The sequence below is a fragment of the Phyllostomus discolor genome, chromosome 6 (assembly GCF_004126475.2).
Source record: "Phyllostomus discolor isolate MPI-MPIP mPhyDis1 chromosome 6, mPhyDis1.pri.v3, whole genome shotgun sequence".
Taxonomy (NCBI): Eukaryota; Metazoa; Chordata; class Mammalia; order Chiroptera; family Phyllostomidae; genus Phyllostomus; species Phyllostomus discolor.
This window is the reverse complement of record NC_040908.2, coordinates 16011164-16034744: the sequence shown is the minus strand read 5'-3', so window position 1 is coordinate 16034744 and position 23581 is coordinate 16011164. Positions and strand designations below refer to the sequence as shown.

General features: G+C 52.4%; 1 protein-coding gene across 1 annotated transcript in view; it reads left to right on the top strand.

Moving 5' to 3' along the window:
* Nucleotides 1-21299, top strand: part of ALK (ALK receptor tyrosine kinase) — a 103016-nt gene extending 81717 nt beyond the window's left edge. Inside the window, exons 15-23 of the mRNA XM_036029953.1 lie at nucleotides 16-106; nucleotides 215-279; nucleotides 1620-1749; nucleotides 6684-6781; nucleotides 10358-10450; nucleotides 12640-12741; nucleotides 16107-16241; nucleotides 16980-17070; nucleotides 19361-21299. Of these exons, the coding sequence (XP_035885846.1) occupies nucleotides 16-106; nucleotides 215-279; nucleotides 1620-1749; nucleotides 6684-6781; nucleotides 10358-10450; nucleotides 12640-12741; nucleotides 16107-16241; nucleotides 16980-17070; nucleotides 19361-20053 (1498 nt within the window). The 3' untranslated portion in view covers nucleotides 20054-21299. The remainder of the gene's footprint in view (nucleotides 1-15; nucleotides 107-214; nucleotides 280-1619; nucleotides 1750-6683; nucleotides 6782-10357; nucleotides 10451-12639; nucleotides 12742-16106; nucleotides 16242-16979; nucleotides 17071-19360) is intronic.
* Nucleotides 21300-23581: the final 2282 nt, after the last annotated feature.

The following is a 23581-nucleotide window of genomic DNA, read 5'->3' as shown; positions in this document are numbered from 1 at the left end:
TTCTCTCTTGCGCAGGGGTCTGGGCCATGGTGCGTTTGGGGAGGTGTATGAAGGTCAGGTGTCTGGGATGCCCAGTGACCCGAGCCCCCTGCAAGTGGCTGTGAAGGTAAGAGGGGCTCCCTTGAGGACCTGACCGGGGCCAGCAGCCTGCAGGCCGTGCGCCGGCAGGCAGCGCTCACCGCACCTGCTCACAGCCGTCTCCCCTCTGTGCCAGACGCTGCCTGAGGTGTGCTCCGAGCAGGACGAGCTGGATTTCCTCATGGAGGCCCTGATCATCAGGTAGTCCACAGAGACGCCCCCGCCCCACCCCAGAGCTGCTGCTGCTGCTGACAGATGTCACCAGTGTGCCTCTCCTCTCCGGCTGGCGCTCCCCCAGACCCTTAGCCTGCCTTACCAGGGTGGAGCAGCCCCCCCGTGGTATCTCAGAAAAAAATCTCTGGACCCAATCCTTCAGTTGGTGCCCCTCTGCCTTCAACCAGCACCCCTGTGCCATCCGTTCGTTCTCTCTCCCTGCTTCGTAAGCACAGAGCGGGCTGGTGTTTGAAGTGGAGGATACAATCTCCCTCCAGGCGACTCTCCTTCCAGGCCTTTCACCAGCCCCCGCCCCCGCTCCTCGCGCCCCTAACATGAGGGGAGGCTGCCCCACCTCGGCCCATGCACTAGGCCTGGATTCCTTCCACCTGTGGCTCTGGGGCCCCTAACTGGAACCTCAGTGTCCAGGGCTCTGACTGTAGATCACTTTAAGGAAGATGCAGGGGTTTGACCTTGAGATCTGGCTGGGGTCATGGCCTCCTGTGGCACTGGGGAGCCCCACACATCCCGACAGGGTGGGGCAGCCCGGAGTCTCCCCTTGGTGGAGGCGGCAGAGGGAAGGCAGCGGGGCAGTGTGCGGTGTGCCCGTGGCATCCAGGGCCATGGGGGGACAAGCAGCAGGCTCTGCACCTTGCTTGGAAAATAACTTCTCTTCTGATTGTGCATGTAATTCATGATTATTGAATGAAACTTGGAAAGTAGAAGATTACATGAAAAAGGCACAAATTGCTCTATCTCACTACTGGGCAAAACCATCATATTCCAACTCGGCATGTGTGGAGATTCCCAGACCCACTGCCCTGGGCATCCTAGCAGGACCACATTAACAGGAAAACCCAAATCCCCAGGCCTCCAGGAGGAAGCCATAGTGGGATTGATATGCCCCTCTTTCTTCTCAGTCTCTTTCACACAACACCTCCTGGCGGGTCCTCCAGCTTCCGCCTTGGGGAACTCAGACGTGCAACCCAGCGGGCAGTCCACGCACCGGTCTCCGTGAACGATGCTAGGTGCTCTCCTGTCTCCCACCCACTTCCTCACCCAGGTGTCTGTGCAGGGTCCTCCCTCCTCCAGCCAAATACTCACCTGCAGACTGAGCTCCTGCCAGGCCTGCCCGCTGGTTCTTCCACCCGCTCAGTGACGAGACAGTTCTCAGCCGAGGTTCAGCTTGGGACCCCTGCTACCAACATCTGCAGAACGCATCTCCCTAACGTGTCTGCCGAAAACATAAAGTTGTATCCTGCTTTCCCCACTTACGATTTTCCCAGACTCAGCTCAGTTACATTTGCTTCCTCCCCTGTGCTCTGCAGCAAATTCAATCACCAGAACATCGTGCGCTGTATCGGAGTGAGCCTTCAAGCCCTGCCCCGGTTTATCCTGCTGGAGCTCATGGCAGGAGGGGACCTCAAGTCGTTCCTCCGGGAGACCCGCCCCCGCCCGGTGAGTGAGAACTGGTCTCTCCCCGGTGCTTGTGCCGAGGAATGAGTGGGGTGGGAGGAGCAAGCATGGGCAGCCTGGGGAGCAGCGGGGGCGAGGCGCAGGGAGTCAGCCCCTGGGCCCGGATCTGGGGGGATGACCAGGAAAGAATGCACGAAATGTGGACAACGGCCCTGGCAGCTCATGCAAGGCTTGTGCGACGGGTTCTCCAGCCTGAGCCCATTTTTATGGCTGGCTGACCATGGAAATCCAAACTAGAGACAAGCACAGAGAGGGACGTTTATGCCAAGCAGGTCACTTACCCAGACAGCTGACGTGGGGCAGGTGCATCTGTATCCACTTGTTCTGACCCCACTGTTACTTCTCAAATGGTGACGTTGCACCTCATAGTTTTACTATCCAAATAAAGTGCTGACGTGTTTCAGAAGCTGCTGCATGAGTGTTATAGCTGGAGGGCTGGAGCTGGGGACAGTGGAGAGACCTGCGTAGATCCAGGAATGCCATGCCCCTGCCCTGCCCAGCCATTCGACAACCACATGGCTTAGAGCAGACTGCCCAGTCCAGCCTCAGCGTCTGCAGCGTGAAGTCCAAGGGCTGGATGGGAACATTGTGGACATGGTTCTCAATTATAGAATTCAGCACACTGGGCAGACCCAGAACCCAGCCACCCACTCTTGCTACTGCCGGGCTCTTCAGGAGGCCCCGGGAGCCAGGGACCGGAGCAGAGCCCGGAGTCTGGACACGGCTTCCCAGGGTTGCCGCTGGGCTGTGAGGGCCTCAGAGAAGGCGTGCACCCTCCCCACCCCCAGGAAAACAGAGGGGGGCTGAGACACCTGCTGCAGAAAGCCCAGAGCTGAACGCCCTGCTCTCGGGCACTCCAAGTGGCAGCAGAAACCTTGAAAGGTCACACCTGTCCCAATCCCCACCTCCGGCCAGGCTCCACTTAGAATATCGTAGTCTGGGTGACCTATCTTGACATTTAAGAATCCCATCTGACTCCTTGAAACGATGGGTGTGTGTGTGTGTGTGTGTGTGTGTACTCCTGAGCATGCCTGGCAGGGGGATGTGGGGAAAGAAAGACACACCCACTTTGCTACAGTCCTCGTTGTTCATGTCCAAGCCACGGCATGAACAGCGCAGATCTCTCACGGAGGAGGAGACTGTGGCTCAGAGACAGTAAAGGACTTGCCGGGGCCACACAGGACATGGAAGAGCTGGGTAGAGCTGGGACCCAGAACTCGGGGCTTATGACTCCTGACACAGTGCTTCTTCCAACCCACTGTGCCCTTTTCCCAATGTCCCTCTTGGGGACGCCACAGACGGCCACAGTGAGGCTGGGTCATTAAGAGCCAGCACTGCGTCTCCACCTGGGTCCGAGCGCCAACTCAGTGGCTTCCCCACCAGCACCCACCAAGGCAGAGGCTTCGGCACGTGTGCCCTGAGACCCGGCAGAGGCCAGACGGTGGGCACTCGGCAGACGCTTTGGGAAGAGGCGTGGCTCTGGTCTTCCCACTGGGCGTTCCTGGGGCTGGAGGAGAAGGAGGATCGCACAGGCACAGGAGAGACCTGGGATCTGTACAGGGGGCCTGGGAACCGCCACTCGGCCAGCCCAAGCTCCTTGGTGGCTGGGGCGGGGCAGCAGTGAGGAGTGGGGCTCCTCTCTCTGTTGGCGATGAGAGATGATTTGAATATTGTTCCAAGACACAAACTACCAGGAAGGAGAGGCAATTCACTCATACCTCCCACCCTGCAGTGCACCCGCCATGGGAGGCTCAGGGTGGGAGCCTGCTGCTGAGCGCTGGCCCCTGACAACAGGCCCCACCCCCGAGACGCCCACCATGGTGGGGTGGCCGACTCTCCTGGGACAGCCCCTTCCAAGGGTCAGGATTCCACCCACCAAATCTGCTCTTAACCTTTGACCTGGCTCTCCTTGCCACCTATGCCCCCAAGTCTCACAGCACCTGCCATCCTTCTTCTCACCACCCCCCACACACACCTCCCCAGCCCAGACGAGCTGGTCCTTCCTGAGATACCTGCACGGGGTGATTTAAAAGGTCCGCCCTGCAGAGGGAGCCCACGCAGGTGCGTCCGTGGCAGCAGGGCCCAGAGGGTTAGAGAACTGGGCATCCTGCGTGGACTCTGAGCACCACAGAACCCAGCGTAGTCAGGTGGGGTCCGGTCGTCCACAGAACGTGACTGGAGTCAGCAGAGGGGGCTCATCTCAGTGAATCCCACCTGTGCTGCCGGAGGAGGGGCAGCTGATGGATACCGGGGCTGGGGAAATAATGGGGTATGGGATAGGCAGTTGGTCCTCCAGGCTGTGGAACTCACTGAATTCAAAGGACCAAATTCCACCTGGCTCATTTGTTTGAACCCCCTGGGCTCTTAGGGCCTACATGATGACCTACTGTGTGCTGCCTCTCATCTGAGCACTCAGAGGCAGACAAGGTCTCCGTCCTCCCTTCCCACCCTCCCCGGAGCTCAGAGGTCCCATGGACGTGCAGGATGCAAGCACCCCGAGGTTGTCTGGGAGGCCCTGGCTTCAGACAGCAAATGTACAGACATGAGTGGCCGGCAGATTACAGGTGCATGGGACAGAAAACCCGCCCAGGCTAACCACGTTGGTCATGGCAATGACATTCGTGGGTAACTAACTCATGAAAACATCACCTGGTCCCGGGACTCCACCTTCTCTAGAAGGCAGATCCTTTTAAATTTCAAAAACAATGTTTTTGCAGACTGTCTTTACTCCACAAATGTTTGCTGAGGGTTTACCATATGCCGGATATGGGCTAATCACTGTCTTTTAGTACCTGCTGGGTCCATCGATAATGACAAAAGCCATTAGGGAGTCAGGGATCTCTTCACTCACGGTGGCAGTTGTCACCCCCCCACAGTGTCCATCTGTGCGTGGAACATGGTGACATCGTGGGGAATGGCTCTGGCACGTGCTCAGTGCATTTGGGAGGCTCTTTGGAGCCCAGAAACCACCGTGTACAGGAGGGAAGCTCCGATCTGGCCTGGCGCTCAGGTCTGGGTCTTGGGCTCCGGTCCCGTAACCCCAGTGCTGGCTCCAGCTGCGCGAAGAGGCCTCGGGCGCCCGAGAAAAGTCGGCCACTTGAGGAGCCAGGAAGACGGGGGCCACTGGCATCAACTTCTCATCACTTTTCAAATGGCTTTTTGCCACTTTTCATACGTTGCGTTCCCTGCCTGCATCTGCTTCTCCCTCCATCTCCCCTCTCACTCTTCGACGCATCGATTTTAAGTATGTCTGTTGCTGTTCTGTTTTCCGCTTGGTGCAACGGGTCCTGCCCCACGTCCTGTGGTTCCTCCTCTCCAAATGGCTCAGGAGATGCTCCTTCAGGAAGGACAGGCTCTCGATATCATTCTGGTTTTTATTAGTAGCAGGGATGTCAAACTCGTTCACTGGGGGCCACATCAGCCTGCCGGTTGCCTTCAAAGGGCTGAATGTAATTTTAGGACTGTGGGAATGTAACTACTCCTTAACAGTAAGCGAGAGCTCGGTGCAGCTGCCGGGTAGAAACAAGGTGCTGGCCGGATCCGGCCCACGGGCCTTGCATTTGCCACCTGTGACATGTGGCACCCTTTGGAGCACCCTTTGGGGACAGCCCCTCGGCAGCTGTGACCAAAGAAATCAACCCACTTCACTGGCCCTGTTTTCTCACCTGTAAAGTGGGAGACCGGTCTGAACGCTGCCCCCGAAAGGGACACCAGCGCTTGCGGAGCCCACACTCACACACCCGCTCACGAGGATTCCGTGGCCAGACCCCAGAGCCGTGGCAGGCCCCTCATTGGTCCTCCGTGTGTGTTGCCGTGTAGCGAAGACCCTGGGAATTCCTCTGACAGAGAACTGGTTTAGCCCAGGCATTCCCACTCCTCTTTGGTTGAGTCCCACCCAAGAGCCCACTTTGAGAAACAGCAGACGAGATCCTCTCTGTGAGTGCTGGACAGGGTACACCCATCACCTCCACGGCCTGGGGAAGGGCCACCACACTCTGGAGCAGACTCAGGGGGAAAGCCCTGATCGGAAAGCCCTGGATGCATACAAACAGCATTGAGCACGCTGGCTGTGCTCCCTGACCACACACACACACACACACTCACTCACACTCACACACCCCTCACCGGTGGGTCACTTCTCTCCCTTGGGTGGCCAACTACCTGCTTCTGTGCTGAGTGATTAGCAGAGCAGTTAATTTGCTCTGAGCAGCCACACACGGGGAGCCCAGATAAACCTGGCCCGCAGGTTAATGCCTGGGAAGACCCAGTCCCTGCGGCATGCCAGGCTCACAGAGCATTTGAGACATCAAAGGCACTGCCGTCCTGAGTGATGGGGGGACAGAGACACGTAGGGGAAGCCAGGAGTTTGGTCAGAACAGAAAGCATCTTCCTGAAGAAAAAAAAGATGTTTCCAATACGAGAGCAACATGGATGAATGTTTTCCTCAGAAATATATTTACTTTCCTTTTTCCCAGGACATGGGGACAGTCTCCCTCTCGGTACCTGATATTTCTGACTGAACAAGGCCCCTGGTGAAACCCGGCACTCTCCCCTGCAGCTGCCACACCGCAGCCCCGCCCATGACTGCAGGGTCCTGTAGGGAGCTGTCCCACTATGTCCTGTGTGTCCCCCTAGCAGTCTGGCGAGGCCAAGTGCCATGCTACTGTCGCAGATGCAGACACTGTGGCTTGTAGAGTGACACAGCTATTAGCCCCAGGTCACACAGCCAGTGAGGGACATGCAGGAGTGAAGGCCAGGCTTAAAACTGCCCAGTGATTTTTTAACGCACAGCCAGCCAGGACCCCAGGGGGACAGCCAGTCCAGTCTTGGCCCCCTTGCGAGCACTTGAAGCTGGTGTTTTGAATCTTCTCTCCCCGACAGCTTCTCACCAGTGGGTCATTTCTGTGTCACCACAGAACCAGCCCTCCTCCCTGGCCATGCTGGACCTTCTGCACGTGGCTCGGGACATTGCCTGTGGCTGCCAGTACTTAGAGGAAAACCACTTCATCCACCGGTGAGTCACGTGCCCTGCCCACCCCCGCCCCCACCTTTAGCTCGCTTCCTTCCACGTCTCAGGGGCCCCACCTCCCCCTGTGGAGCTCAGTCGTGGGTCCCCTCCAGTGAGGGTTCAGCCTCGTCTGTACAAAGACTGCTTACTGTCTCAGGGCTTCACTCGCCCCCTATGGAAAGTGGGAGCCATAAACTCCCACTCAGCGCTGAGGGCCTTGACGAGCTAGCTGTTCTTGACTTCCTGTGGGGCCCCCGCCTGCGTCTGGCAGCGAATCCTCCAAGTCCCGTGGCACTGTCACGTTCTTCTTCTTAGGAAACTGAGCTCCTTGCGGGAAGTTAAAAGAGTTCGTGTCTTCACTACAGGTGCTCAAAGGCAAGGACCTGTTTCATTGATCTTCATATCCCTGGCACATAGTGAGGCACAAGAAATGTTTGCTGAATACATTAATTTTTTTCTAAAACACCCTGCAATGAGCATAACGATTATTTGATTTACTTCTACCCTTCATTTCCTCTGCGGCACCCGACCCCCGTGCTCCGGTGGCGTCTGCACTGTAGTCGCCACCGGTCACGCAGGGCTCTTTGCACACGGGTGCGGGGCTCTCGCAGTGTCTCCCGCAGCTGGCAGCTCCGCTCAGAACAGTCAGATGCACCGTTGGGCTCTCGGCAAAGCTCTTCCAATGAGTTCCCTCTGGTTCAGGGACTCACAGCCTGGCGAGTTAACGATCATTTGTAAACTTGCATCTTCAGAGAGGATGAGGCGTGTTCCTAACCATTAGGACACGCATGTGCAAAGCAGAAAACAAGACGCTACATGAGGTCACACACGGAAAAGCCATAAGCAGACCAGGAGCTATGCTTTCCCCTAATGAAAATGGGGAAATTAAAAATCAAGGAGTACACTCACCTGGGTGCCCAAAGGCATTCCCAAAACAAGGCAGCGACCTCTCAGGCTGGCTTATCTGTTTACCGTCTCCTCACCATTCAGCCCTCAGTCCTTCCTCGAGTCTAAGCCTCTCCTGGTGGGAATAACAGGAGCAGAGCAGGAGCTGGGGCCCAGCCTGCATGTTCTCACCCAAAGCTACACCCTCCGCTCCGAATCACGGCCAGCGCTGCCACTGCTATTCTCGCCCTCCCTGTTGTGCCCAGAACTTTCCACGCATCTCAGCTCTGCGCTTTACTGGCACTCGGATCTGACAAGGTTGTGCTCTTGGTGGAATTCATCCTTGGTTATAGCCACCTTTGCCCGTGCGTCTATGTCCTTTAGGTCTGGACTCATCGAGAGAAACCTGTGCAGTCAGTCACCTTGGCAGCTTCCGATGTCTCCCTTTGCTCCTCCCCGAGATCCCTCCTGCTTTTTCCTCTCCTCCCTGGGCTAGGCCCCGAGCGTACAGATTCTGCGGCTGACAGATCATATCCCTCTTTCCTCTGATGTTGTCAGATCTGCCTCCCTAGAGCCATGATACCTTGGACCACGTCCAGTGCTCTGTTATTAGAGATGATAAGATAGCAGGATCACATTCTCTCAAGATTTCTATCACTTCCGTGTCTATAAATAGTCACTGAAGGTCAGAATTTGATCCCAGAGAAATAGTTTGCTGCTGCTTTTATCTTTTTCGAGAAATGAAATTGTCAAAGATAAATCAAGAATGTATCAGATAATCTGCTTTATAAGCAAAAGGCAACTTCCAGCAGAAATTGACCGTCTCCATCCCAGCTTTTCTCCCAGGGTGACTGGCATTTGGAAAGCATCTTTTGCATCTTCTAACTGGCCAGGAGGTCTGTGGCCAGCTCCCACGGGAAAGTGCCACCTCACCTGTAATTCTCCCTCCCTGACCCAGTGTCTGCCGCGTGGCTCTCGGGCTCCCAGCAGGTGCACCTCCTGAATCCAGAGCAGAACGCCCCCACCAGGTCTACACACTCCCATTTTTTCTACTAGGTCTGTTTCCTTTGGTTATGGTTTATTACCATTTCAAGAATTATATGTCATTCTACCAACTCTTGGTGTGCTCTATGATACTCTATCTACTTTCTTGCCATTGAATTGAAGATGACTTTTCTAAGCGACCTTTCCATGCACAGCCACGTCAACACCTAGCTGGAGCCGTAGGTGTTGTCCTCGGTCCACCGTGCTGTGTTTCTCTTCAGAAGTAATGGCTGTCTAGTCCGCTATTTTTCTTCTGTTTGATGTCGCACCTGTTATGCGTCTATAGTTTTACTAGGGCACTTTATGCACCATTGCTCCTCAAAATTCAACAGAAACCCCTGGACATGGTCAATGGCATCAACAACAACCATCTCCCTCCCTGGCCCCTTGTTCCGGTATCCTACGCCATCACCTTCAATCTAGGTCCTACTTTTCAAATACTATCCAGTTGTTTATTTTCCATGTCTTTCTTGACCAAAGAGCCAGACCTTCACGAAACCAGTCAAAAATATGAAAACACCACCTGTGGCCCCGAGTACTACTACCTTTTTTTCTGTCCTGAACTTTGATATTATTGGGGACCATTCCAGACTTCTGGCTGCACCCTGCATTCCCACATGCATGTCCAGAACGGGTGGGCAGGCAGGCAGGCAGGGAGCAGGAGTGGCTGAGTCTTGGACAGCTTCTGCCCAGGCCTTGCAGGCAGGTTGCAGGCAGGTTGTAGGCAGACAGGCCATCAGAGTGGGACAATGGAGACGACATGACGGTAACTGTATAACTGGACAGAGGCCATTCTTCAGCCACTCAGCTGTGAGGCCGACAGCTTAGCAAAGGCTCTAGATAAAATCATGGCTGCAAGCCATAATGGCTTCTTAAAAAAGAAAACTATAGCCCTGACTGGTATAGCCCAGTGGGTCGGGTGTCATCCCACACACTGAAAGATCACCAGTTCGATTCCCGGTCAGGGCACATGCCTGGGTTGTGGGTCAGGTCCCCAGTTGGGGGCACGTGGGAGAGGCAGCCGATCAATGTCTCTCTCACATTTCCATGTTTCTCTCTCTCCCTTTCTCTCTCCCATACCTTCTCTCTAAAAATAAACAAATAAAATGTTTAAAGAAGAAAAGTATAAACATTTGGGAATACTTTACCCTACTTGAACTTGATATAAGGGAAGCCATGCTACACCAAGCAGCAGTCTGCACCAACAATAGCCTCAGGACAAATGGCATTTCTTACGTTCCTGTGTTATCTGCTTTTAGCTTAATTTGTTTAATGAAATGAAGATAATAATAGCCTCCTCTACCCCATAGGGTTGTTGTGAGAATTAGATATGCAGCACTTAGAACAATACTTAGCACATAGTAAAAGGCCAATAAATTCTAGTTTCTATTATAGTTATTTTCATGTTATTATCCTATTAAACATTTTCAATCATCTCCCTAATCATTTCCTATTGCCCTGTTAGTTCTGAGGCCCAGAACTGGCACAGCTATTCCTTTGCTACCGCAGTGTAATGTAGTGAAGGAAATGCAGAGAAGATGGAACTATTTGAACTTCAGATTAGAGGTGAAAATCCGGGTGAGAAATGCATTTATTTTCCCAGGGACAAAATAAGGAAATAGATTTTTCTCTCTCTTTTTTTTTCCTTCCCAGGGACATCGCTGCCAGGAACTGCCTCTTAACCTGCCCCGGCCCTGGAAGAGTGGCCAAGATCGGAGACTTCGGGATGGCCCGAGACATCTACAGGTGAGCCAAGACGGCCATGGGCTCTCACAGTCCGTCCCCTCCAGAGAGCGGGACGTGGCTGCCTGTGCCCTGAATCATCCACCTCGGGCACCTTGTCAACTTGCCACCTAACACTTTACTAAGCTCCTTTTCAGGGTATGGGAAGCCTTCAGTAGTGCCCACGCCGGACAAGTCTAAATCTAGGAGCTCACTGCCTGCCGTGCGTAACTGACACCAAGTTCTTAATTAGGCCGTCTCTCTGGTTCCAGCGCTCTTACCCTAATCCACGCTGAGACACGGAATAACTTGGATACTCGATACAGAGAACGTTTCTAAGTAAACTGAACGGCCTTAGCTTCCCCCACGCCAGGCAAGAGCACCCAGAGCCGACAGGTGCAGGGCCCAGTTCACTGGCCGTCGTTACTAGGAGACTCAGAAGTACAGCCCCAAAGCCTGTAGGTACTTAGCCCGGCTTTATTTCTTTTTCTCTGTAATACTCTGAAGGCTACATATAGGGAGTAAAATAGCCTCAGCTGGTATGGCTCGGTGGATTGAGACCTAGCCTGTGAACCAAAGGGTCACTGGTTTGATTCCCAGCCGGGGCACATGCCTGGATTGTGGGCCAGGTCCCCAGTAGGGGGCGTGCAAGAGGCAACCACACATTGATGTTTCTCTCCCTCTGTTTCCCTATCTCTAAAAGCAAATAAATAAAATAGTTTTTAAAAAATACTTCTATTGCACTTTGCCTCACATTACCCCATCTAATTATTTACAACAGTCACTTACTCCCTGAGTCAAGCAGCTCACTCACAGTCCCAGATCACACCTTCCCCAATCCAGGGACAGAGAGAGATGGTCACATAGAGCCCTCACTATTCCAAGAGCAAGGGAGACCCCCCGAAGGCCTCTGTCAGAACTGGCACCCACCTCCAGCGAGAGGATGCTGGCGCCATCCTGAACCCACAGGGGAGCAGCACCTGGAAGACGACGAGTTAGGGGTGACCCTGACCGAGGTCGCCTACCACTGGTCTTCACCATGGTACCTTCTTTTACCGCCCAAAGTCTCAGCGTCCTTCCCCACCTCCCTCAGGGAGCCCCGGGAGTGGCTGCGGCTGACAACACGAATGCTGCAGCGTGACTTAGCCAGCCCTTGCTCCCCGCCCTAGCCTCTGACAGCTCCCCAACTCCAGGCTTCACCGCCCCAACCTCCCTGCAGCGCCCCCTGCTGCCACATGCGCTGTGAGATTTCCACAGTCAGGAACGGGCCTCCAGGAGAGCTTCTCTACCCCTCAGCCCCTTGGCCCCCCAAAGCACTTCTGAGCCCCGCCCGAGGCAGGAACCGATTCTTCCTCTGTGTCCGGAGCTTCCTGCCTACTGACCTCACTACATGCGGTGTCCTGTACTGCAGTTGTTCGTACGCCTGTTTCTGCCACTAAACTGTATGTGCTCAGAACACGTTTATGTGCTCGCCACATGGCAGAGTACCTGATGCATTCTGAATACTCGGTTCATGTTTGCTGAAGTAGCTGATGAATGTGTGCAGCTGGTGGGGCAGCTGCCTTCCGCAGCACACCCTGGCCAGGGGACACAGGTCTGGAGGCGGAGCTGGTGTCAAAGGTGTGGGAGGCGATGCATTCGAGTTTGTCAGTGAGCTGCACTCGTGACATCACGTGAGGTGACAAAGCTCACACATGAACACAGGCCTCTGAAGCCCGCTCTGCCCCTTGTAGGGCTGTGCTGCCACCTGGAGCATTTGTTGGGCTTCAGTGTTGCACCAAGTGCTCTCTGAGGCTGGGAAGGAGCCCAAGTGAGTAAGACACCAACCTTGTTCTCAGTGCTCCCACTTTGGGCCTCGCATTGCCGCGGATCATCGGGAACAGGCTGCATTTACAAGGCTGGAGTAATATTACTCCTGGAGCGTTCTCATAAATGAAACCCAACGGGGAAATCCAAGCATCCCCCAGTGGGGACCTCAGTCATTGCACAGGTCTTTCCTTTCCCGTCTCCAGTGGGCACCTCTGCCTCTGACTCTGGGACACAACGTCCTTAACCAAATGACCCCTGTCCCCTTGCTCCCCTCCTGAACCACTGAACCCTCGTTAGTGTCAGTCCTTCAATGGGTGGCCCTGTTGCCACTTTCTCAGGCTGCCTGGGGCTTCTGCTCTGAGCCTTCTCCAAAACCAAGTTCCCTTCCCTCTCCTCCCCCACAGAGCGAGCTACTACCGGAAGGGGGGCTGTGCCATGCTGCCCGTGAAGTGGATGCCGCCAGAGGCCTTCATGGAAGGAATATTTACATCCAAGACAGATACCTGGTGAGTCTCTCTGCTGCCCTCCTCCAGGTGCCCCCCGGGGCCTTAAGGGGGTGACCCCACCCTCTCAGCAGGGAGGCCCTGGTCAGGGGAAGGGTCAGAGAGGCTTCAACAAGCTTGCAGCACCGTGGTGGCTCTCAAAGGCGGGCCGATTCCGAATCCTCAGGAAGGCTCCTTAAGACAGACTACTGGACCCCACCCAGGGGTTAAGATGCAGGCTGAGAATCTGCATTTCTTACAAGCTCCCAGGTGAGGCTGATATGCGGCTAGGGGACACCCACCCACTGGGAGCCATGCGTGATTTCTTTTCTCTTCTTTCTTCTTCTTCTTTTTTTTTTTTGTACATAACAAAGTTGGATTTATTCCAGCAGCGCAACATTAAGATTAGAAGATTGAGCATTGAGATTCTTCTCCGCTTTAACAGAATAAAGGAGGAAAAGGGGGGGAAGCACTTCAGGGCTGCTGGCGATGGGGCGAGACCCGTTCTACAGCGGAAACTCAGTTTGGGAAACACTGTCTGTGCCTTAGCTCCCCAGAATTTACTCGCCCAGCGTGACTGCAGCGTATGCCCCCTGACCGGCATCCCCCATCCCCCCCGCACCCCCGCACCCCCGCCCTGCTCATGTCACTACACAGATAAGTGAGCTTGCGCAGTACTGCGCATGCGGAGTCTGGCGGATTTCACTTAGCTTGACGCCCGCCAGGTTCATCCGCGTTATCAGAAAAGGCAGGATTTCCTTCTCTTGAAGGTTGAAAATACCCATTTATATATAATATATATGGATGAATTTTAAAAGGTGGTATGTGTGGTTACATATACATACACATATATTGAATATATGTATGTATTAGTATATATTAATCTACACAGCTAGTTATTAATTTTAATAATTATACTAATAAAAATATATACACACATCACCTTTTTTAAAAAAAAGATTTTATTTATTTTATTTTTAGAGAGAGGGGATGGGAGGGAGAAAGAGAGGGAGAGAAACATCAAAGTGTGGTTGCCTCTCGCGCACCCCCTACTGGGGACCTGGACTTGTGCCCTGACTAGGAATCAAACCAGCAACCCTTTGGTTCACAGGCCTGCACTCAATCCACTGAGCCACACCAGCCAGGGCTACATCATCTTTTCTTTGCCCATTCACCCACTGACGGAAGTTAGGCTGTTTCCGTGTCTCAGCTGCTGTGAATAACACCGCAGTGAACAGAGAATGCAGCCATCTCTTTGAAACACTAATTCGTTTTCTTGGATAATTACCCGGAAGGGGTGCTGCTAGGTCATAAGGTAGTTCTAGCTTTCCCTTTGGCTCATCCTAACCCTGCGCGTATCAAAGTGAGGCCCGTGATCCGCAGCATCAGCCTCACCTGGGAACGTGTTAGAAACACAGTCTGAGCCCCCGCCCTGCGGAGGAAGCAGGCTAATGAAACAGAAACTCTACAGATAAGCCCAGCACCGGTGGTTTTAACGAGCCCTCCAGGTGATTCCTACGTGCACCCTCGTGAGAGCACCACCACCTGCCCTCTGCAGGCGCGCGGAGGAATTGAGGTGATTAAGTCTGTTCTAAACACAGGCCTAGCCTGCGACCCAGCGATCCCAGCGCCAAGCGTCTAGTTAGAGTGGATGGCGCACGCGACGTGGCGCGGAGGCTGCTGCGCACCACAGTTCAGAGCAGAGGAAAAGCTAACGCAGCCTAGCTACCCCTCAAGTAGGGAAGAAAACATAAACAAACTGTGGTTTACTCACTCGTATATCACGGGAAACAATTCGGAGGTATAAAGGAACACACTCCACCCACAAATATCAACAAGGATTAATCTGAAAAACTGTATTTAGTGGGGGCGGGGGGGGGGGAGCAAGTTCCAAAAAGGAGCAGGATGTCATTTTATGCAATACACATTTCACAATACACAAATCAAGTCTATAATATAGAAACTTCATTGTTTATTCTTTCACACGTGGTAAAAAAGAAAAAAAACGGGAAGGATGCGTGCTACCTGCAGCGGAGGGAAGAGCGGAGGGTGAGGCTCGCCTGTATCGATTTTATTTCTTCAAAAAGAGGAGGACTGACCCAACGAAGGCAGAGTGTTAACATCTAGTTACACGGATATCTATCGCTTTTCCTTTTTAAATGTCAGATAGTTTTATAAAATGCTTTACAAACAGATACATCACATAACTTTAGATACTAATAAGGGCTATGGAGGCAAAAAAAAAAAAAAAAAAAAGCGGAGGATGAAGTGTGTGCGCGGTTGGGGCCCGGAGGAGGGAAGCCGCCCAGTGTGGGCACAGGGGAGGGCTCTGTGGAGGAGGGGCCACGCCAGCCCCCCAGGACAGCAAGGCTCGCTGGGCAGATCTGCGAGAAGGGTTCTCCAGGCTGAGCATGCGGGACGAAAACAAGTCTTCAGGGCTGGGGCCAGCCAGCACAGGGGCAGAGGGAGGGAGACAGACGGCAGGGGCAGGCAGAGGCCTTAGGGCCCAGGTGAGGGAGTGTGGGTTTCGTTCTGAGCGCAGTGGATGCCACTGAAGGGCCGGAAGCAACAGTGTAACATGACCTTTAAAAAAAAAAGTCACTTGCTGCCACGGGAAACGGAATGGAGTAGGACAGGTGAAGAGGGGAAGGCAAAAGGAAAACACCGCACATTCCTGTGTAAGAGAAGAGAGGGAGGGGCCAGGCCCAGCCATCTCCGTGGAGGCCATTGAAAGCGCTTAGATTAAGCCCTGCCTTGGGAGTAGTTAGCTAGCAGACTGCGGAAAGCTGGCTGTGGGAGGGGCGGGAAAAACGGGGATGGAGGCAATGCCTAAGCCGGCAGTTTGGCCAGCACCTGGCCGGTGGTGCCACGGGGCTGCACAGGGGGAGCGGGAGCGGTCTGGGCGCCAAGAGAGAGCGCTCAGCGCTGCTGCCTGATGCGGGCGCGCTTGGGCCTCGCCTGCTGACCCCGCCAGAGCGACTGGCTGAGAAGTCAAAGGGACACCTTGAGCATCCCGAGTTTTTCGGTGTCAGTATTCTTTTGATCTCGTCACTTCGTTAGAATTACCCTAGAATTTACTGGGATATTCTATCCTTAAATTCAGGGAATTTATCCTAAACAAACTGTCCTTTTAAAAAATGCACAAAGATGTTCATCACGGTATTTTAAATATTTTAAAAATTGAAAATGATGTGAACATGATAGAACAAAATATGGCAAAACTGCTCAGTGGACTGTTTTATAGCCATTAAAATTTCACATCTGTGTCAGTGTGTGTCTGTGCATGCCTGTGTGTGTATGTGTATGTCCATAGACGTCTCTGTGTGTGACCGTGTGTGTGCACACATGTGTGTCTTGCACCCACACCCCACCTCCTGTCCTGTGCACAGGTCCTTTGGAGTGCTGCTGTGGGAAATATTCTCTCTTGGATACATGCCGTACCCTAGCAAAAGCAACCAGGAAGTTCTGGAGTTCGTCACCAGCGGAGGACGGATGGACCCACCTAAGAACTGCCCTGGGCCTGTGTACGACTCTTTCGGGAACATTTGTAGAAGTTACTAAGCACAGTTCTCCTTTTCCAAAAACAAATCTGCAGCCACCTATGCATTTTTAAGATGAAAGGGCAGATGGCTGACCTCACTGAACGTGCCCCAAGATAGGAGTGGGCCCGTGACTCCAAAGAGAAGGGTTAGCCTCCCAAAGCAATGTCACACCCAGAAAGGTATCCTCTGTCTGCCTCTGAGCTATGGACTCACCAAGCTCACACTCCTCGTGTGTCCTGGCTGCCACCCCTCCGGCCCAGCACCGTGGTACTGGAGTGCCCTAAGCACAGGGCAGGGCAAACGTAGTGGTTCACCTACCCACAACTGTGGACCTACCTCTGCCCCGCCCTGTGTTTCCATTCCCTGCACTTTCTGTTGTCCTCCCTCACCTGCTCCCCAGAGGAAGGTGAGTGATAAGATCAGAATGGTCCTCTCCAGAGGTGGCTTTAGTTCAGGAATGGAATGGGAGAAGCCATGGTTAATGGGCCCAGCAAGGGCTGTGTTGATGAGCTTCCGTATGGCACCTTTCCTACCTGGCACGATCCCTTAGCCCATCAGCAGAGGGCAGCAGATGCCAAACACACAGGACCTAGAGGAGTGGCCACCCTCCAAGAGAGCGCCACCCATTCCATCCCAGTTAGAAAAGTGCTGGGAGGAAAAAAATGGATTTTCCACCCTTGTTTCTCCTGATTTTAATGAATGTGCTCATTTCTCTTTTAGATACAGGATAATGACCCAGTGCTGGCAACATCAGCCTGAAGACAGGCCCCACTTCGCCATCATTTTGGAGAGGATCGAATACTGCACTCAGGTACCAACATTTCCCCCTGGGTCAGCATTGACATGGAAAAGTATTAAAGATGGAAAACACAAAATGTGAAATAAAAGTTAAACCAGCTAGAAAGTGTGAGTTATGATCAGGGGAATGAATGTTAATTATCTATAAAGTAAAATGATTGGTTTCTCAGTTTGCACGTTTGATAATAAATACTCGTAACTGCCACTTCCTCCACCGGCACGTGACACAGTGGCAGGCACTCAGTAATAGTAGGGAATCGGGTCCATTCACAAGTATAACTAAATCCCTCCTGGGCACCTAATGTTTTATGAAACAAAGCTGGAGCTTCAAAGAAGTATGGGAAACTCCTGCCCTTGAATAGTTTCTAGCCTGGCTCATTAAATAATTAACAGCGTATAATTGTTAAATTGTACGTCCAACAGCATATGTTAGCGGGATCAAAGGAAGGGAGGGTCAGAGTGGTCTGGGGAAAACTTACCATCATCAACAGCATTAGTGCAGCATCTGTAATACATGAGCCACTGCCCTCCAGTTTCATTCAATCCTCATTGGAGTCCATGAAGTACCCCCACTTTCCAGATGAGGAGGGGAGGCTCCCAGCACTCGCACTGGCCCAGGACAGACCCCTCTTCTCCCCCATTTCCAGCGGACAACTAGTCCTCCTGCCTCCTCTGTACCTACACCCATCTCACCGCCTGCCCCCCAGGGTCAGTGGAGGTGACCTCCTTCCCGCCCTTGAAGGCGAACCCTCCACCCCACCCACACCGCCAGCTGCTCCTCAGGCTTTCATTTCGCAGTTACCTCCACTGTATCTGCTTTCTCTCTCTCTCTCTCTCTCTCTCTCTCTCTCTCTCTCTCTCGGTGCTCCTTCTGCCAGGATACGTACTGTGAGAGTCAGTCAACCAGTCTCTCCCTAAATCCCCCCATCGGAGTTGTGACAAAAGACATTTCCATTTTCAAGATAGGACAGTCATTTCCTAGCCCCATGAATCCATCCTCCAGGTGCACTGAGTAGGTGAGCCGGCATTTATCTGGATGGACTTCATTTATCCAGGTATTGGGGGTTCTTTCAGAAACCCTGATATTCAGTGGTAGTTTAGGTTTTTACGTTGTAATACTAATGGAATATACCACTTAAATACAGGGTTGGGCAAAAGTAGTTTTACAGCCGTGGGTACACAAAACAGTTCGTTCTTCTATCGTTATGTATTGATTACTGTATTGGTTTCCATACAAACAACTATAAACCCGCTTTTGCCCACCTTGTAGATACACTTTGGAGTAATTTTCCTCCAACGTACATACCATCCCTCTCAAAACCAGGCGGTTCTGTCGGAGCACATTTGGAATCACTCACTATGGCCATTAGTGACTAGCAGGGAAGGAACTGAAATAGAAAAGAGAATCAGAAGATAGTTATTTTTTATTCCTAAACTCCTTCCTGATGAATACTTTTCAGTTAGACTGCAGTCATGGTTTTCCCAATTTGCATAAAATAGTGAAGAACTCAACTTCCCCAAGTTTATATTTCCTTCCACAAATTCTCCTCACACCTCTGGCCACTGCCCTTGCTCTTCTGCATTACAAGCTATGGCTGGGACATGCGTCTGGCACAAAGCTGGGCGTGGGAGTGGCTTTCCTCATGGTGCCCCAGCGTCTCCGGGCTTCACAAAGGGCCTCATCAAACCCAGGCGAGTCGCAGAACCGCAGCACTGAGACAGCTGACGTGCAGTGAAGTGATGGTGCGACGTAGAAACAGTTCTAATCTCGCATAACCCATCCAAATATGAAAACCAGGAGGTAACAAGGAAGAGACCAACACGGCACAGATGTCTCTCTCCTCCCCTCCCTTCCCAGCCCCTGGTCCCCATCACACACACGCATACCTGGGGTGAAACACGTCGAGTTTCATTTTAGTTGGAAAGATTTTATTGGGAATAGACTGGAATAATTTTTCAGGTCTAATTTGTAGGGGGTTTTTTTTAAGTCCACTAATCTGCAAGGTTTGCCCAGTAGTGGTCGCTGCAGAGCCTTTCCTGCACCCACCGCTGCCCCAGGCGGTTTAGTGCTTCCCAGCACCCGGCACACACTTGTCACAGAGTGTCTCCTCAAGATCTTCAAGGATAAGGTGACTTCCCATTGGTTTCTTATTACGAAGTGCTCATAAATTAATGTACACCCATGAACATGGGACGTTTCCTCATCTGTAAAGTTTGGATGAGATCGTCACCTGGGTATCTTCCCAACCCAACATTTTGCATCTGTGATTGAGCTTTAATCCGTTCCTTTCTCCTACCTGTAGGATCCAGATGTGATCAACACCGCCCTGCCCATAGAATATGGCCCACTCGTGGAAGAAGAGGAGAAAGTGCCCATGAGGCCCAAAGACCCCGAGGGAATCCCTCCTCTCCTCGTGGCTCCTCCCCCAGCTAAAGGGGAGGATGGGCAGGAGCCCGCCGCCCCACCGCCTCTGCCTTCCACGTCCACACGCAAAGCCGAGAAGAAGCCCACAGCGGCAGAAGCCTCCGTTCGAGTCACTCGGGGGCCGGCTCCGGGAGGGGGACACGTGAACATGGCATTCTCGCAGTCCAACGCGCCGCCGGAGCTGCACAGAGTCCAGAGATCCAGAAACAAGCCGACCAGCCTGTGGAACCCAACCTACGGCTCGTGGTTTGCAGAGAAGCCTGCGAAGAAGAACCACGCTCCCGCAACGAAAGACGAGCCCGCGAGGGGGCACCCGGGACAACAGGGCAGCCACGTGGCGCCCCCACAGGCTGCGGCTGTGGCCGGCAGGGGCCCGGCTGCCGCCCTGCTCCTGGAGCCCTCCTCGCTGAGCGCAGGCTTGAAGGACGTGCCCCTGTTCAGGCTGCGCCACTTCCCCTGTGGAAACGTCAACTACGGCTACCAGCAGCAGGGCTGGCCCCTGGAGGCCGCCGCTGCCCCTGGAGCCAGTCACCATGGGGACGCGGTTCTCAAGAACCCACCTGGGCCCTGAGCCCACGAGCACTCGCGCACTCGTTTCTTTTTCTTGGGAACCCTGAGCCCACTGCGGGGGCACAGGCCATGAATAGCTCCTCCCCAAACCAGACACCAAATGTCACTTTTCATTTTGTGCCAACTTGTTTTGAAGTGCCACATAAAAAAAAAGAAAAGTTGTATTCTCAAAATGTTTTCCAAAGGTTTTGAGCATGGGTTCACCCTATTCTTTCAAAAGAAGAAAGTACCGTCGAGACGAGTGAGAAACGCAAGGCCGGGATTTGGCTGTGCGGGGTTGGCGTCCCTGCCAGCCTGCACGCCACCTGCAGGCTGTGTGCGCGCCCCGCTCCCACGCAGTCAGAATCAGCTGCTCGCGTGTCTCACACGTGGAGTCACGGGCGCTTCCTTGCCTGACCCACGTGGACCTGGACCACGTGAGGGGAGAGGGAGCGGAAAGAGAGGAGTCATCCGTAAGGAATCGGCACGGGAAGAGACGTCCTTTACTCGGAAAACTCATAGAACTGAAACGTCACGCGTTAGATGACATTTAGACGCTTACGGTTGTGCCCATCCACCGACGATCGTAGAAATGTGAATAGTGACAGTAGCATAGAGATACGTGTGTGTCATCTAAATGAAGCCCAGACATGCGAGGTGCTTTGAGTGTGATAAAGCCCCAGCACGGACCCAGAGGTTCTAAAGCATCCTATTAATATATACCTCATGCCTTAAGAAAACTCCCCGTCCAAAAGTGAACATCTGAGTGTGAGGTTTCCTAGTGGATTGAAAACTGAAGATTTAAATTCATTGGTGATTTTAAAACTTTCCACTAATTAAAATAAGCCGATCATTTAAGAATAGAAATTTGAAGCGGCAGCGACATATCGAAGCATAGAAACATACCCCTTTGTGGGCATAATGTCAGCCCATCTTAGGCCAAAACCTTCTCACAATTTCAGTCATGAAAGCCAACAGACCAAAGTCTCTCCTTGCAGCGACAGGGGGTCCCTGGAGCAGCAGGCCCTGGGTGGTCCTGCAGAGGGTGCTCCTGCCTGCCCTTCCTCCCAGCGTTTGCCGTCTGTCTGCCCCTAACCACATGAGCCCAGCACACATGGAGCAGAACACACGTTTGCTGGAATATACAGGACACAAGTTGTGCTGCTATCGAGTACAGATTAAAACCAAGAATTTTTCCTCTGGGGGGCAATGAGTAAAGGAACTAAGGGACATTTGGAATGCTGAGGTCGACCGTGACATGTTCTGAACTTGGCTTTCACAGATGAAATTTATTTCCACAAAAACAAATTGGGGATCAATTAAACTTGACGTGTGCACTTTGTGCGATGATGCTTTACTTCACCAGTAAGTTTTCACGCTTCATTCTTTCTTTCCGCTTTACCTCCATTCTCTCGCCCTGCTAGTAGCTGTGCCAAAGCGTCGCTTCGGGAGGAAAGTATTTATTACTTGCCGGACTCTAAGCATTCCCAAGCAAAAGGACTGTATGTATATATACCTTTCCCCGACCTCCTCAGTCTCACCAAAACCCAAAGCTTCACTGTGGATCTGGGAGCCATTCTACTCCAGACAACACAAGACAGTGTCCACGCCTCCTGTGCGGATGCCCCGCCCACGGCGGAGGTCCGCACTCTGCAGACGCCCTGGACCACGCCTCCTCACCTGCTTCACGTAACAGACTCATCTCCAAATAAGCGTATCAGGAACGTTTTGGCTCATGCCAGGCACAAAAGTAAACAGTCTAATTATATAAACATTAGTCTCATTCACGAACCACCTGAAGAGGCCCAAGGACCACACTTTGAGAAACATTCTCCTAAAGGACGATGACAGATGTCAAAAACGGAGGTGGATTTCATTTCATATTTGTAACACCAGTGACCGATTAAACAGGGAGCATGCGACATAGTTCAATAGCTGACTCTTTATTGTTATTAATCTGGGGCAGGGGGGACCTTATCCCTTTCTCTTCCTAAAAACTAGAAATAATCACATTTCAGGTTGTGCCTTACCACAATTTCTGTGTCAAGTTCAAAAGACAGTCAAGTCTGAAAAGCCTGTGTACACAGATAAGCAAACAACTCCACACAGCGATACAATGCCCTCGAGATGTGTCATGCACCTTGCTGTGGCCTTGGTGTCGCAGGGCGCTCAGCTGGGCCACTGTCCACTCACTGCTGCTACACCGCACCGTGGCTTCTCCCCGTAACTACGAAAGTTCCGCCTGGAATGTGAACAGGCACAGGTGAAGTGTGCAGAGACCGTGTTCATTAGACCATAAGCTAGCATAATTATGTCTCCTCCACGTTTGAAGCCTGTCAAATTACAAAGAAGCCCGTCAAAAGTTGACAGCCCTTCCTTTGGGACAATGGCAGTTTGCGAGGAAGCACCAGTTTATTAAATGTTGTGCCTCAAAATTAGACCAAATCAAACCAGCGGGAGTAAACTTTATTTATTTTTTTTGAAGAGTACAATCTACTCAGCAGTCAAAGGACTGGATTCTCCTCCCCCAGACAGGGTGGGTCCTGGCTTTCCCCAGGTCACTGGGCCTGCCTGGACCTCCGTGTGTCTCCTACACAAAACAAGGACAGTCACCCCCTTTCTCACTGGCCTGGCGGGGTGTGTGGGGGGGTACTATAAACCGCTGAAAGCACAAGCATCCCCTCCACAGCTCTCAAATTCCTAATTTGGGGTGGGCGTGGGGAGAATTGCAAAAACCAGAGTGTCTGTGCAGCTCCCCAGACCCTTGACCACCACAGCTCAGTGGGGGCTCCTGTCCCAGCCCCTCCCCCATCCCTGGCTCACGGGTGACTTCATCTGTCACTTGTTTAACGGTGGTAGCAAGAACCCTACTAGAACCAAGTCATTTTTGGTCAAAGGATGGATGTAAAACTTAGAATTAAGTGTTATAAATAAGCATCACAGAAAGGAAGATGTTCAATCAATCTCAGTAATCCTTTTTTCTTCTTTGAGTTTCTGGCTTCTCCATATAATACTCAGTAAACCCTACAGTGGTGAGGTATTAAGTAACTGCTGATGATTTTCATTCCATTAGGGCATTCTAAGTGATCAGGCCATTTCAACAGATTCTCTCCAGTACTAGCAGGACTAAAATTCATGAGCTGTGTAGACCTAAAACAGATGCACATGAATTTAGACTACTGTGAATAACAGGCTCCCATGACAAGATTCGTAAAATTGTCTGGAGTGCCTTGTCAACCTGTCTTTAGCTGGGGAGTCTTTCAATGGGTCCCCACAGAACATACAATTTGACTTTGCTAATTTCATTGCAGCAGATGGCTCCCCGGGCCGGGGGAACATAGAAAACAAAAACCAGCATTCCTGCAGTTCTCCACTAAAAACCCTAAAATGAGAGATAATTGCTGAGAACAAATAGTAAGGCTTCTCTGTTAAAATTCTACTTTAATTTGGTATCCTGAGTAGGGGTGTTTAATGTCTAACACTGCGCACGTACAAAGCTATTTTTAGCTCTCACTTAACGACTTTGAAACACTGGAAGAGCTCAGAGTGA